The sequence below is a fragment of the Rhipicephalus microplus genome, chromosome 5 (assembly GCF_043290135.1).
Source record: "Rhipicephalus microplus isolate Deutch F79 chromosome 5, USDA_Rmic, whole genome shotgun sequence".
NCBI classification, from domain to species: domain Eukaryota; kingdom Metazoa; phylum Arthropoda; class Arachnida; order Ixodida; family Ixodidae; genus Rhipicephalus; species Rhipicephalus microplus.
In genome coordinates this window covers 13,044,747-13,058,660 of record NC_134704.1, presented here as the reverse complement: position 1 = coordinate 13,058,660, position 13,914 = coordinate 13,044,747, and the positions used below count along the sequence as shown (strand labels likewise).

The 13,914-nt window shown below is 48.1% G+C and overlaps 1 protein-coding gene across 1 annotated transcript in view; it reads left to right on the top strand.

The window, feature by feature from the left end:
- Positions 1 to 13,914, top strand: part of Ocrl (Oculocerebrorenal syndrome of Lowe) — a 42,717-nt gene that overhangs the window by 21,036 nt on the left and 7,767 nt on the right. The window contains exons 11-12 of the mRNA XM_037426161.2: positions 1,197 to 1,352; positions 13,636 to 13,836. Coding sequence (XP_037282058.2) covers positions 1,197 to 1,352; positions 13,636 to 13,836 — 357 coding nt within the window. The remainder of the gene's footprint in view (positions 1 to 1,196; positions 1,353 to 13,635; positions 13,837 to 13,914) is intronic.

Below are 13,914 nucleotides of genomic sequence, written 5' to 3'. Positions count from 1 at the left end.
AAATTGTCGGAGCCCTTCAGGACGGCATGCCTAATAATTGGGTAGTGGTTTTAGCATTATAAACCCAAGAAATAGTTATCACTGTCCGTGCATGTTAATTACATTTACAGAATAAGCTTCATGCTTTTGGTATTGGTGCGAGATGTGACTGAGACTTCACCTGTCAGTGTTCTCCCCCTGGTGCAGGGCAGTTCTATCCTCAGCTCTGGTTTGCCACACCATTCAATTGTCCACGCTTATGGTGGGCAGTTGGCAGTTGGAATGCTCTATTTAGTCAAAGTTACCAATTTCTTTTTTCTCTGCAATTATTATGAGCACCTTTATAATGCCAGGAAATATTACTGCAAAAAATAATTGAGAAGTCAAGAACGTTGCACTTTTATAGTATATACTCGTGACAAAAATTTGTAGAATACTGAGTTCTGGAGGTGCCATAGCATGGCATGAATGTTTGTGAGGGTAACAAGGTAACCCTCACAAAATGAAGGGACCAGAGCTTCAGAGTTGCACTTTTATATTTTGCTGTGCATGATTAGCATCAGTAGTTTGCTTCATGCACATTCATACAGTGGCAAGCTATGCATTTCTTTATTCTGGCTACATTTGTGGCTGCCTTATTGTTTTCAGAAAATGCATCTGAAACTAACCACTGTTGAATGTACCTTTCAAAAAAGCAACATAGTTTACATATGAAAAAAAGGGGTGGGAAAGATTGATTGCCATGAGAACCTCTCTCTCCTTCCTCTCTGTGGTCATGAGATGTCTGCATTAAGAAAGTTCCTGAGGAGTAACCCCTCACCATAGTAACTGTTACAAAGGCAAAAGTCACAGCTCGTCATCTTGCTTGTGCATTACGCATCATTGCATCTAGGTTGTTGCTTCATGATACTGCATACAGTACAAACAAATCACTGTGTGTAAGTGACCATAGAGTGGCAGTAATATTTTCCAACTAGTGGATACCATAATCGGATGTTTTCTGCCTTTATCTCCTGTTGACAGCTGTTATCTGTCAATAACGGCATCATCCAATGTGTTCCAACACAATGCGGTATCAATGGTCAATTGTTTGTGCTCATCCTTTGCCTGCTGCTTGCATAATATAGTTAGAAAACCCTTTTTTAAACAGCTGAGTAACTTTCCAGTGCATTGCACTGTGTGATTAACATTTGGCTTGGGTCGCTTCATTTGTCCAGTTGCGACAACAGCAGCAGCAGGCCAAGGCTTTTGGAGGCTACACGGAGGGACCAATCACATTTCGACCAACGTACAAGTATGCCCCGGGCACGCAGCTCTGGGATACTAGTGAGAAGCAACGTGCACCAGCATGGTGTGATCGCATCCTCTGGAAGGTAGGCCATGCAGGTGGTTTCACTGCTATACATTACTATAACAAAGTTACATCTAACGATGAAAGTATGGGGTCACTATAATTGACAATCATTATGCAATAACATTTACAGCGGAATGAGTGCTTTAGGTACGTTGGACAGTAATACCTCGTTAACTCGCATATCTTGAAAAATCAACTAAGTCGAAATTTTTTGTAGCACCGAACATATTCTCATACATCCCATATGTATTTTTTCCTTTATCTTGAAACATTTCTCGGTCAGATCGCGGATAACTCGAAATCGTAAAGGGAGTGGAACGAAAATTTCACCGCCGGACCATTTCACAAGATTCCTGCAATGCTGCCATGCCTGAAGTCCGTCGATTTTTTTTTCTTATTTAGCCGCACCTGCCCCTATCTTGATGCTTTCTGTGAATGCAAAGTGGATGAAGTCTCAGCTCAGCGACATATCAGCCTTGTCAAGCAACCCTGTGAAGACACATGCTCTGAGCGGGGAGGCCCTCTCGTTTGCTTTGTGCAGTGGACATGATTTTCATTCAGGTGTAATTTGCGTTCATCTGCGCAAACCATGCAGCACGGATTTTTCACTGACTGTGAGGAGCAACAACTTAGTGTGAGTGCGGCAAGCGTGGCATTAAAGCATTGTAAGTGGCTAACGCTACAAGAAAAGGTTGCCCTCATTTGGGAAGTGGAGGAAGGAGGCCGAACAAAATCGAGCATTGTGCAGGAATTCCGCATCTTTTTCTCTACGCTTTCGATGGTGCTGAAAAACGAGCACAAGGTGCTGGATGGATTTTAGCAGAGCTTCTCTTTTTTTTTTTTTTTTTTTTTTTTTTTTTTTTTTTTATTGGCGCTAGTATGCCCTACGGCATCAGTTAAATAAAAAGGAAAAGTTTTGTTTCCTGTATGAAGGCCAGGAGTTGTCGATGCAGTGGACCGTGCGTCCAGCGCGTCAAGTCAGGTGGTCGGCCGGGGTGGTGGTGAAGGCCGCGTAGGTGGCGAGTGCGAGCCTGGTGAAGGCCCGGGCAGGTTCCCAATAGGTGATCAAGCGTTGCCTCTGTGGCTGGGGCAACGCAGAATGGGCACGTCGTTGGGGGAGGCTGTGCACCAGATGTCCATGTAGCCCGGATTGCAGGAGTCAAGGCGGCGCCCACACGAATCCTCCTGAGCGCAACCTCCTCTCGGCGAGTTAAGCCGCCGGGAAGGTCAGATCCACGCGGAGGAATGAGAGCACGCGTGGAGCGCCGGAGGGTTTCTTTGTGCACAAGCAAGCTGTCCTTCGGGGACAAACGAAGTAGAGGCAGCGGGTGTTGAACAGTCGCTGGATGGCAAGCGGCATCTGCTTCCACTTGAGCCGGTGCAGACCGGCGGGTCCACAGAACGCGGACAGGACAGGCACATGAGTGGATCAGTCGGTGTATATCGGAGGCTATATCGATGGAGCTGGTCACTTTTCGCAGCTCTCGAACTGCCTGCGTGGAGTCCGTATATACAAGCAATTTATCGTGTGACAAAGAATCCATTTTGGATATCATAACTGTTAACCCGTCCCGTATAGCAGTGAGCTCCGCTAATACGGATGGGAACGGTGCCTCTGTTACGTAAGAGCAGATATGTTGGATTTCAGGTTGCGCGGGGCATACGAGACTGGTGTGCAGAACGCAATTATCGGTAGCTGCGTCTACGTATACCGCTAGTGAGTTCTCGGTGGTAGTGACGATGCCCTCCTGCGCCGCTTGTCGGGTGGATTGTCGCAGGCGGGTCAGTGGTCGGTTGTCACTGGCCTGTGCCTTGAGCCATGGTGGAACTTCTGCCACGGGTGCGTCAGGCTGTGGCAGCGTTGAACCATAGTAGTGAGCTAGAGCTGCCGCCGCAGGAACAGCTTGACTCTTTAGGTAGCGAGCGACTCGACGCTGGTGTACAATTTCGTCGATGGTGTTGAGCTGCGCTTCCGCCTGGAGGGTCGTGATAGGTGTCATACGGGGAAGGCATGTAATCGCCCTCATGGAATCTCGGTTGGCGGTTTCGAGCAAGTCCCAGTCTCTCAAAGTCAGTCGTTGAAACTGAGCTTGATAAACGAGCCGAGGTTGTAGGATTGATCGCACCAAGATACGGGCCATTCGAGAACAGGCACCCCCCGTCTTTTGAGAGATGCGACGAATGAGATGGAGGGTATTAGCACTCTTCCGGCGAGCAGAGCGAACCCACGCATTCGCAGAGCCAGATGCGTCCAATTCGACCCCGAGCACACGTATAGTGGATACAGGGGTGAGGGTATGGCCATTTAGGCTCAAACATATCGGCGTCTGCAGGAGGCGACGGCGACCTCGTCTGTTGGTGATAGACATGAATGCAGTCTTCGTGGCAGATAGTGTCAGTCCTATGCGCGCACACCAGTCCGACGCCTTGTCGAGAGCACTCTGGAGTGCCTCCTGCTGGCGTTGAAGGTCTGGATGTAGTGTCCACACAGTCAAATCATCGGCATACAGGAGGAAGAAGGCATCTGGAATGCGTGCTAGTTGCCACGCGAGGGGCAACAGGGCAATATTGAAGAGTATCGGGGCTAGAACCGAGCCCTGCGGTACACCCCGCTTCATTACAAAGTGTCCGGTTCGTTCCTTGCCTACTCTGATGCAGAAGGTACGGTGTGCCAGAAAAGACTCCACAAAGTCGCAGACGCGAGGCGGAAGTTGAAGCCATTGCATTATGTGATTGATCGCAGAGTGGCTGACGTTGTCGTAGGCCTTATGAACGTCCATGGCGAGAAGGGTTCGAATGCTGCTTGATCTTCTTCCCACAAGCACCATGGACGTCAAATGATCTAGGCCATCTTCCGTGCCCAGGTGCGGTCGAAAGCCAATCTGGGCCGGATGGTACCAGGCGTGCTTTTCCAGCCACCAGGAGATGCGCGACGCCAACATGCGTTCAAGAAGCTTGCACAACGTACACGTTAGAGCAATCGGCCGAAGATTAGAGAGGCTGTTCGGGTGCTTTCCCGGCTTAGGTATCGGCACAACTTCGGCATGCTTCCACGATTCAGGCAGCCCTCCGGTCGTCCAGACTGCGTTAAGCGTGTCCAGCAGCCACTGCAGTGCAGGGCCATCCATGTTCTTGAACACTTCATAGGAGATCCCATCTGGTCCTGGTGCCTTGCGTACTTTTGCCTGGTCAATTGCTGCCTGGAGCTCCGCCATCGTGTATGGCGCTTGCATGCCTTCGATGTCCGACGGACTGGGAGTCACGCCAACCTCCGGAGGCAGGTTACACGGACAGTCGAATTGTGGTGGGGCCAGGTTGTAGGCCGGGAAGAAAGCCTTAACTATTTCTGGAGCGAACTGGCTTGGCGTGCATCCAGAAGACAGACACGCACTGGCCGCTGGGTCCGGCGTACGGGCGCCTAGTTCCATACTCCGGAACGTTCGCCATATTGAGGCGGTTGAAGACGATGGACCGAGTGACGCACACCAGTCCAGACGGTGGACTCCAGACGGTGGAAGTGGGTTCAAGGGTCGAAGTTCGCAGACGTTGAAGCGGCATTGATGGTATGGCTGCGAAATGCCAGAGAGGCCAGCGTTTCCATCTCCACAGCACTAATGATGGAGAAAGCAGACACTCTGGCCTTGCAAATGAGGCACATAGACTTCAGTTGCAGCAGCAGCTGGTTTGACCGCTTCAAACAAAGGAACAGTGTCGTGTCTAAGTCAGTGCACGGCGAGAGGGGCACTGTTGATTAGACTCTGCAGACAATTGGCGCAGCAGCCGGCTGAATGAGTTGCGAGATAGTTATGCAGAAAGTGACATTTTAGACCTTGACGAGGCAGCACCTCTTAATATAAAATGCTGCTGAGCCGTACCTTCATAAAAAAAGGGTGGAGCATGCTCAGTAGTGAAACAACGGAAGGACAGAGTCACTGTCCTTTTCGGGGCAAATGCCGCAGGTAGGCTTGTGCGAATAATGAATTTTACGTTCGAAGTGAGTAGTGATTTTGTTCGAATAATTTCGAACTGAATTCTAATAGTATATATGACATATAAAGAAAACTTGGCATATTTATCATGACATAACTAACCCGCATAATATATTTTTATTTGAAATGGGGCCTCTATGCAAATACCATTTTTTTTATTCAAAGAAAGTCAAAACAACTTTGAGTAGTACTAGCAGGACATGATTTCGATAGGATGTGAGTGATCACGCGCAAAAAACTAAAATTTTTAAAGTTTATTTTACTCAGAGAATATAAACTGTCATAACAAGCTTTTAACCTTAATAGAATGATCAATTGATTTGAGGGTAATATGTTCGTATAAAGGGGCCCTGCAATACTTTTTCAAGTAGCCGTGGAATGGATTCTCTTTTAAAAATTTATTGCCTCAGGAATTCACCATCACAAAAAGTATTTCGGATCAGTGTAGTATTAGCAGAGTCCCAAAGATTTGTCACACACTCAATTGCACTCTCTCTTCTCGTCCCAATGAAAGCGCTGGAAGCCAAGCAGGGAAGGCAGGCACAGGGAAAGAAAATACGTCACGCATATCTCGTGACCTTGAGCACATTCTCTCTCTCTCTCTTTTCTTTTTTTCTTCTTCGAATACGCGGCTTTTCAGTGCCATTCTGTGGCGGCCCCAGTATAACGACGGAGTGCGCCATGCTCAAATCAGTCAATGGCTGGTGCAATGGCTGCGACGAGTGATTTTTGAGCTTGTGGCGTCATCTGTTGAGAGAAGAGAGCAATTTTTAGCTGACTTTGAGGATTTATTGTGAATTGAAGGCCGCGTGCTGAGCTGTAATATTTGTCTCGCGTGTTCTCAGTAGCCTTGGCTACTTATCGGCAGCATTTTCTGACCAAGCTCAAAGAGTGTTGCAGTGCCCCTATAAATTTGAAATGGGGCAGAGCAGATTTTTTTTTTGTATTGAATTTTTCACGGCCTAGCACTTCTACACTGAAGTGAAACTATCTTTACAAGCGGTTACATGTTGGTTTGTTCATTGTGCATACTTCGAAATTTTCATTAATTTAAATTCGAATCGAAGCGAATTCAAATACTCTACTATTCGTTCGAATATTTCAAGCATTCGAATATTCGCACAAGCCTAGCCACAGGCGAAGAGAAGCTGCCGTTACTCATAATTGGCAAAGCTCTTAAGCCTAGGTGCTTTAAAAATGCATGACTTCCGAAGGGCATTATCTATCGCACGAATAGAGCAGCCCGGATGACTGCTACTCTTTTTGAAGAGTTTGTTCCAGCTATAGATAAGAAGATTGCCAAGAAAAACAAAACTCCTGTTCATTGTCAGCAACTTCCCAGGTCACGGCAAACTAGAGAATTTGGAGACAGTGAAGGTAGAGTTTCTCTCTGCAAATATGATGTCTGTGCTGTAGCTGATGAAGCAAGGTGTCATTGAAGGGGCTCCAAAAATCTTCTGAAAGAGCCTTCTCCACAGAATTTTGTCTTATGAAAACGGCAAAGGCTGCAAAATTGACCGGCTGAGTGTGGTACACCTTCTCAGCAGCGCTTGCCAGCAAGTTCGCGCAGCGGCTATCACCAACTGCTTTGCACATGGTAGGTTTTCATGTGCCGCCAGATGCAGAGATGGAAGAGAAAAATGACTTCACAGACTGTGAGGAACTTTGTCAAGAGGTCATCAAGCTTACAGGTAAAACAGTGTTGCTGAAAATGATGAAACTTTTCAGGAGTATGCACTGTTTGAGCAGGATGCGGTGGTGACCAGAGAAGTGATGGACCCCTAAATCGTTCAAACAACCACTAACGTAGGGTACAGCGGAGACGACGGGGATGACGAACCACCTCGAGAGGTGCCAACATCTTCTGATTCGAGAAATTCGCTGTGCTTGCTTTGAAATTAGGTCGAATGCAGCAGCGGGAAAGGCCGACTGATGCGATGCGTCAAGCAGCTGGAGGACGCTTTCCTAAGGTCGAATACAACCGCAAAGCAGATGAACATTAGGCACCTTTTCTCTGTTAAATAAAATGGCAGTGCTGCAAAACTTAGCCAGTTAGCGTCTCTTGTATGTTTTTTTTTCTTTTAAACCTGCACGACAAGACAGATTAGAAACTGACGCTGAAAAGCTGGGAAGTACATAGTAGTGATTTTTCTGAAAAGCGCTCATTTTTCTCGGCTATCAGCACAATTTTGCTTATCTCAAAAATCAGTTTATCTCATAATATTACCTGGTTTTTACGACTTTTAGTTAACGAAGTATTACTTTATTTGTGCTCATTATGTCAGGGTATTGTATGCATCAATAATGCCACCATTGATGAACGAGCCGCTGTGGCTCATACCCGTTTTGGGCTAAGAAGAAAAAGAGAACATTTTCGTTACTCTGGTTCGGGTGAACTCCTGGCTGCAGGTCTTGTTTTTGCTCACGACATTACTGGTGGAGGTGCGGGGTAAAAGAACAGCTTTTTGCTGGGCTCGTGCGCAATCCACCAACAACAGTCGCCCAGTTCATCAGTGAGGCGACCACTATGGAACGTACGCTGCAGCAGCGGTCATCACAATACGAACGCCAGATCCCGGCTCTGACAGCGAGAGACAGGCCCTCGCAGACTTCATTCGAAGTATTGTTCGGGACGAACTGCGACAGCTTCAGGCGGTGGGATCCCATCAACCTGTGTCTGCCCTCGCGGATGTAATCAGACAAGAAGTCCGGCAGGCCGTCACACCCCTGACCCCAATCACACCACCGATTCCAGAGGCGCCAGTCCTGACATACGCAGCCGCATTGCGATCCCCTGCGCCACCGGCTACAGATCCTGCTATGCGGCCCAGGTACCAGGCTATGCAGTCATTCCACGCCACTGCTTCGAGCCCGGCTCACGGCTCAAGGTTCCCGAGCACACCCACCTATCTGCAGTCTACCTCAAGACAAAGTGGTAGCAAGGCAAGCACGTGGCGCACCTCGGATAACCGTCCGCTCTGCTATCACTGTGGCGAAGCGGGTCACGTATACAGGAACTGTCAATACCGGCAACTAGGTCTCCGCGGCTTCCATCCTGATGCTCGATGCCCGCGCTACGGTGAGCGCCCCCGCGAAATCGAAGCCTATCTCACGGGCCAGCGAACACAATCGACTGTTCAGCACCACCAGTCGAGATCATCGTCGCCTCGCCGGTCTACGTCACCCAGTTTACCCTCATCTTCCGCTCCTTTCAGGAGCCGGTCACCAAGTCCCCGCAGGGGAAACTAGGAACGGCGACTTCTGGGGGTGAAGTCGCGGCCCGGCGAACTGTAAAAGACCCTCATTCGATGCAACGACCAGACGAGGACCATTCCGGTTTTGCAGTGTTCTCTGACAGCAGAAAGATCGTTTCTGCCGAAATCGCCGTCTTCGTCGACAATCATGCTGTCAACGCCCTCGTCGACACCGGCGCCGACTATTCCGTAATGAGCGCCGCACTGGCATCTGAACTGAGGAAGGTTACCACACCATGGCAAGGACCCCAGTTGCGCACGGCAGGGGGCCATCTGGTGATGCCTACGGGTATGTGCACGGCACGCATTCGTATACGTACGTCGACATTTGCGGGCTCTTTCCTCGTATTGCACGTGTGCTCTCGGCCAGTCATTCTAGGAATGGACTTCCTTCGTGAATACAGCGCCGTCATCGACCTCCGTGAATTACTTGTGTCGTTCGAGGATCCTTTTTGCGCTGCAACAGACAGTACACAATTCCGGAAAAGAGCGCTTCGTGTTACCGACGATTCTCTGACTCTCCCACCTCGAAGCAGCCTCTTTGTCAAAGTAGAATTGGGACAGGACATGTCTGACGCAGTAATTGCAGAGGCCAATTTGTCTCCTTATTTCACGACAAATCTGTGTTGCCCGAGGAATCATTCAGCCTAGCAATAGGCATGTTCACCTGCTGGTCACGAACTTCAGCGACGAATATCGCCACCTAACGAGACACACTGCCATTGCGTATTGTGAAGAACTTGCCGATGCCGATGGTTCGCCCACGTTAGCTTTATTTTCATCGAATGGCCATCCTGACGAGGCCTTCGCGAGCACTCTCGACGTAAACGAGAGACTACCTTCGTCTCAACGAGAAAGCCTTTTGCGTTTACTCGGCTCATTTCAAGACTTGCTTGCCGCTACGTCAAAGGTTAAACAGACACCACTTGCTCAGCACCGTATCATCACGGAACCCACCGAGAGACCCATCCGACAACACGCCTATAGGGTGTCGCAAAAAGAGCAAGACGCTATACGTGACCAAGTCCAGCAGATGCTTCAGGACGAAGTCATCCAGCCATCAACCAGTCCCTGGGCTTCGCCAGTTGTGCTAGTAAAGAAGAAGGACGGTACGTTGCGTTTTTGCATTGATTACCGTAAACTGAACAAGGTCACCAAAAAGGACGTTTATCCTCTACTCCGGATAGATGACTCGTTGGACCGTATACGCAACGCTAAATATTTTTCTTCCATGGATTTACGTAGCGGCTACTGGCAAATCGCAGTAGATGAACGCGACCGCGAAAAGACAGCGTTTGTTACTCCCGACGGCCTGTACGAGTTTCAAGTGTTGCCTTGCGGTCTATGCTCAGCGCCAGCTACTTTCCAAAGAATGATGGATACGGTTCTCACAGGGCTCAAATGGCAATCATGTCTTGTTTACCTTGATGACGTCGTGGTCTTTGCATACACGTTTGAACAACACGTCCAATGCCTTCATGCAGTACTTCAGGCAATCAGAACAGCGGGGCTTTCTCTCAAACCCGAGAAATGTCATTTTGGATATGAAGAACTGAAGTTTCTTGGTCACGTTGTGAGCCATGCCGGCATCCGCCCAGATCCGGAGAAAACCCGTGCTGTTGCTGCCTTTCCCGTGCCCATAAATAAGCGGGACCTACGCCGATTTCTGGGGCTCTGTGCGTATTACAGGCGCTTTGTCAAAAACTCTTCGAAGATTGCTGAACCCCTCAACAAGCTTACAAAAGACGGTGTCTCGTTTGTTTGGGGTCCCGATCAGTGTCATGCGTTTGACACCCTCCGAAACCTCCTCCAGGCTCCGCCTGTACTGGGTCATTTTGACGAAAGCGCTGACACGGAATTACACACTGACGCCAGCAACGTTGGACTAGGAGCGGTATTAGTTCAGTGGCATAATGGCGTAGAGCGCGTGATCGCTTATGCGAGCAGAACGTTATCCCCAGCGGAGAAAAACTATTCTGTGACCGAGAAGGAATGCCTCGCTGTTGTCTGGGCCATAACAAAGTTCCGCCCATACTTGTATGGCCGCCCATTCAGGGTAGTTAGCGACCACCATTCCCTTTGTTGGCTCGCAAATCTCAAAGATCCTTCAGGTCGTCTAGCACGATGGAGCCTTCAGCTACAAGATTTGGATGTCACCTTCGTCCACAAATCTGGGCGGAAACACACCGACGCCGACTGTCTCTCACGTGCACCGGTCGAAAATGCCAACACTGACCTTGAAGACAACGACACTTTTCTTTCTGCCGTATCAGCAACCCGCTTGGCTGAGCAACAGCGTCACGACTCGGAGCTCATTCCACTCATTGACTACCTGGAAGGACGCAATTCCCACCCTCCTCAAAGCTTTGCACGCTCGCTATCCTCCTTTTGTTTCCGCAATGGAGTGCTTTACAAAAAGAACTTTCATCCTACACAAGCTATGTATCTGCTTGTTGCGCCAACTATGCTTCGTGGTGACATTTTACGTGCGTGTCATAATGAGCCATCGTCCGGACACCTCGGCTATACGCGCACGCTGCAACGGATTCAACGCTCCTACTACTGGCCACGTCTCGCAAAGACTGTGAAGCATTACGTTCACACATGTCGCGACTGTCAGCGACGTAAGGTTCCACCTTTACGACCAGCGGGACTACTGCAACCAATAGGCCCACCAAAGGCGCCCTTTCATCAGATTGGCATGGACTTGATGGGGTCATTCCCCACGTCTTTTTCTGGAAACCGGTGGATTGTGGTCGCTACCGACTACTTAACACGCTACTGTGAAACGAAGGCGCTTCCAAAAGCAACCGCAGCAGATGTCGCCCAATTTTTCGTGAACAGCATCGTCTTACGTCACGGTGCTCCAGGTGTCGTCATAACTGATCGTGGGACAGCTTTCACCGCAGAGATGCTGCAGGAAGTCTTGCGATTAAGTGGCACGGAACATCGTAAAACAACGGCTTACCACCCGCAAGCAAACGTGCTGACTGAACGACTCAATAAGACGATTGCAGACATGCTGTCAATGTATGTGGACATCAATCACAAGAACTGGGACGCCATACTTCCCTACGTAACTTTTGCATATAATACTGCTGTTCAAGAAAGTACCGGTTTCACACCTTTTCGCTTAGTCCACGGTCGCGAGGTCACGACGATGCTCGACGCCATGCTCCTGCCCGACAACTTAGGAATATACCACACCGATGCCACCAAATTCGCGCAGTGTGCAGAAGAAGCCCGTCAAATTGCTCGTCACCGTATTCAACATCACCAAACCGCAGACGCACGCCGCTACAATCTTCGTCACCGTGAAGTTATTTTCAAGCCCGGTGATGAAGTCTGGGTGTGGACCCCTATCCGACAACGTGGCCGTTCAGAAAAGCTTCTTCGCCGCTACTTCGGCCCTTACAAGGTCGTACGACGTCTCAGCGACGTCACATACGAGGTTCTCTTAGAAGGCACTTCAAGACGTTCCCATTTCACCCCGCGAACTGAAGTCGTTCACGTTTCACGGCTGAAACCATACTTCTCGCGCTGTGAATCACCAGTGAGTGACTGACTTTATTCGTCTCTCCCTTACACTCTTTCCTATTTTTCTTATTTCTCATTTAACTCTTGGCTCCACAAACAACTATGTTATTCCACCTTACGCCATTAATTTTGCTTGCATGGTAATTTTCATCTCATTTTCTTTTTTTTCTTTTTTTTTTTTTTGCCTTCATGTACAGCATCGAGCCGATGCTTCTTGGGAGAGGGGGTAATGCCACCATTGATACCCGTTTTGGGCTAAGAAGAAGAAGAGAACATTTTCCTTGCTCTGGTTCGGGTGAACTCCTGGCTGCAGGTCTTGTTTTTGCTCGCGACAATATGATGACAAGGAGACAATAGCTCTGGTATTACAAGGTGCTGCCAGCACTTGTCTTTTTGATTATGACATTGCCGTTGCATTGTAGCCAGTGGTGTAAGTCCTGGGGGGTCAGGGGGGTTCTGACCCCCCTTGTGCTCAAGCTTTGGGGGGGGGGACACACACCCTTGCAAGTGCTTCCCCCCGAAATTTTCACTCAGGCATCATATATCTAATTAGCTTGACAATTACGTAAATACAGCACATTCAACTTTTTGAAGCCTCTTTTTTTTTAAGTGTGTATCGCTATTAAATATCGCTCTGCCGTGTGTGACTATAAAATAGCAAGTGCTGCTTGATTGATTGCAGAAAAGACTCAATAGAACAGTGCAATGACGTGAGTTGGGAATCCATAATCATTTTCAAGTTTGACCTCAAAGCCCGATTTTACTTTTTTATATAAGTAAATATAAAACCTGGAACATTTATGAAAACGAAATCGCCACCATGGCAAGATATGTGTGTACCCCCCTCCAATTGTGATTTTTCTGGATTTATGCCCCTGATAAAAGCTTTAATGATAGTCTCAGATGAACCTGTGTGCCATTTGTTCAAAATCCTTGTGCATGTTCTTGTAGAAACATCCTCTTGATGTGCACAAAAGTGCAATGCATTTATATTGTTTTGCTGAATAGTGCGCCTAAGCACAGCTAAGCACAGCACTGTGGATCTGTGTTGCGTGCTCGTAATTAGCTTGACAATGGGTGTAATAAGCGGAATACGATGATAATAGTACATTATCATCAGCAGAATAAGCAAACACGGCAGCTCTTTGTGCTATGTAGTAGTGATTTGCAAAAATATGAGTATATGTCCATGACCTTTGAGAATGCGTTGGTTCACAAGTGTGATTTTGGAGGTTATGCATTGTTATCTCTGCAAGTGTGAAATTCTTAGTGAAACTTCATAATTTTCACAGTGCACTGTAGGGGTGCCGACATTACTTTAATATTTTGCCATGCTACGTTCTGGTTGCCCAATGTTGGGTAAACAAATCTGCTAGAGATTTGCTTACCTAACAGTAGTAGTATAGAGTTTTCTATTAGTCTTGGAAATTGCCCACACTTTGTAAAAATATTGAGTGTCTGATATGCAATGTTTATCCACAGTTTGTTGGTGACTTCTGAGTGATATTCAAGAACGTTTCAGGGTCCGCACGTGAAGCAGCTGCGCTACAGTTCTCACGAGTCATACACACTGAGTGACCACAAGCCGGTCAGTGCCTGCTTCAAGGTGGGAGTCAAAGTAATCGACACTGCTCGCTACCGTACCATCTATGAAGAGATTATGAAAAAACTGGACAAGCTGGAAAATGAATTTCTCCCCCAAGTGGCCGTTGACCGGCTCGAGGTATGCAACTTTTTTTATTTACTAGTGCCTGATAAACTGTACAGAATTCATGATACTTTCAGTCACTGTATGCTTAAA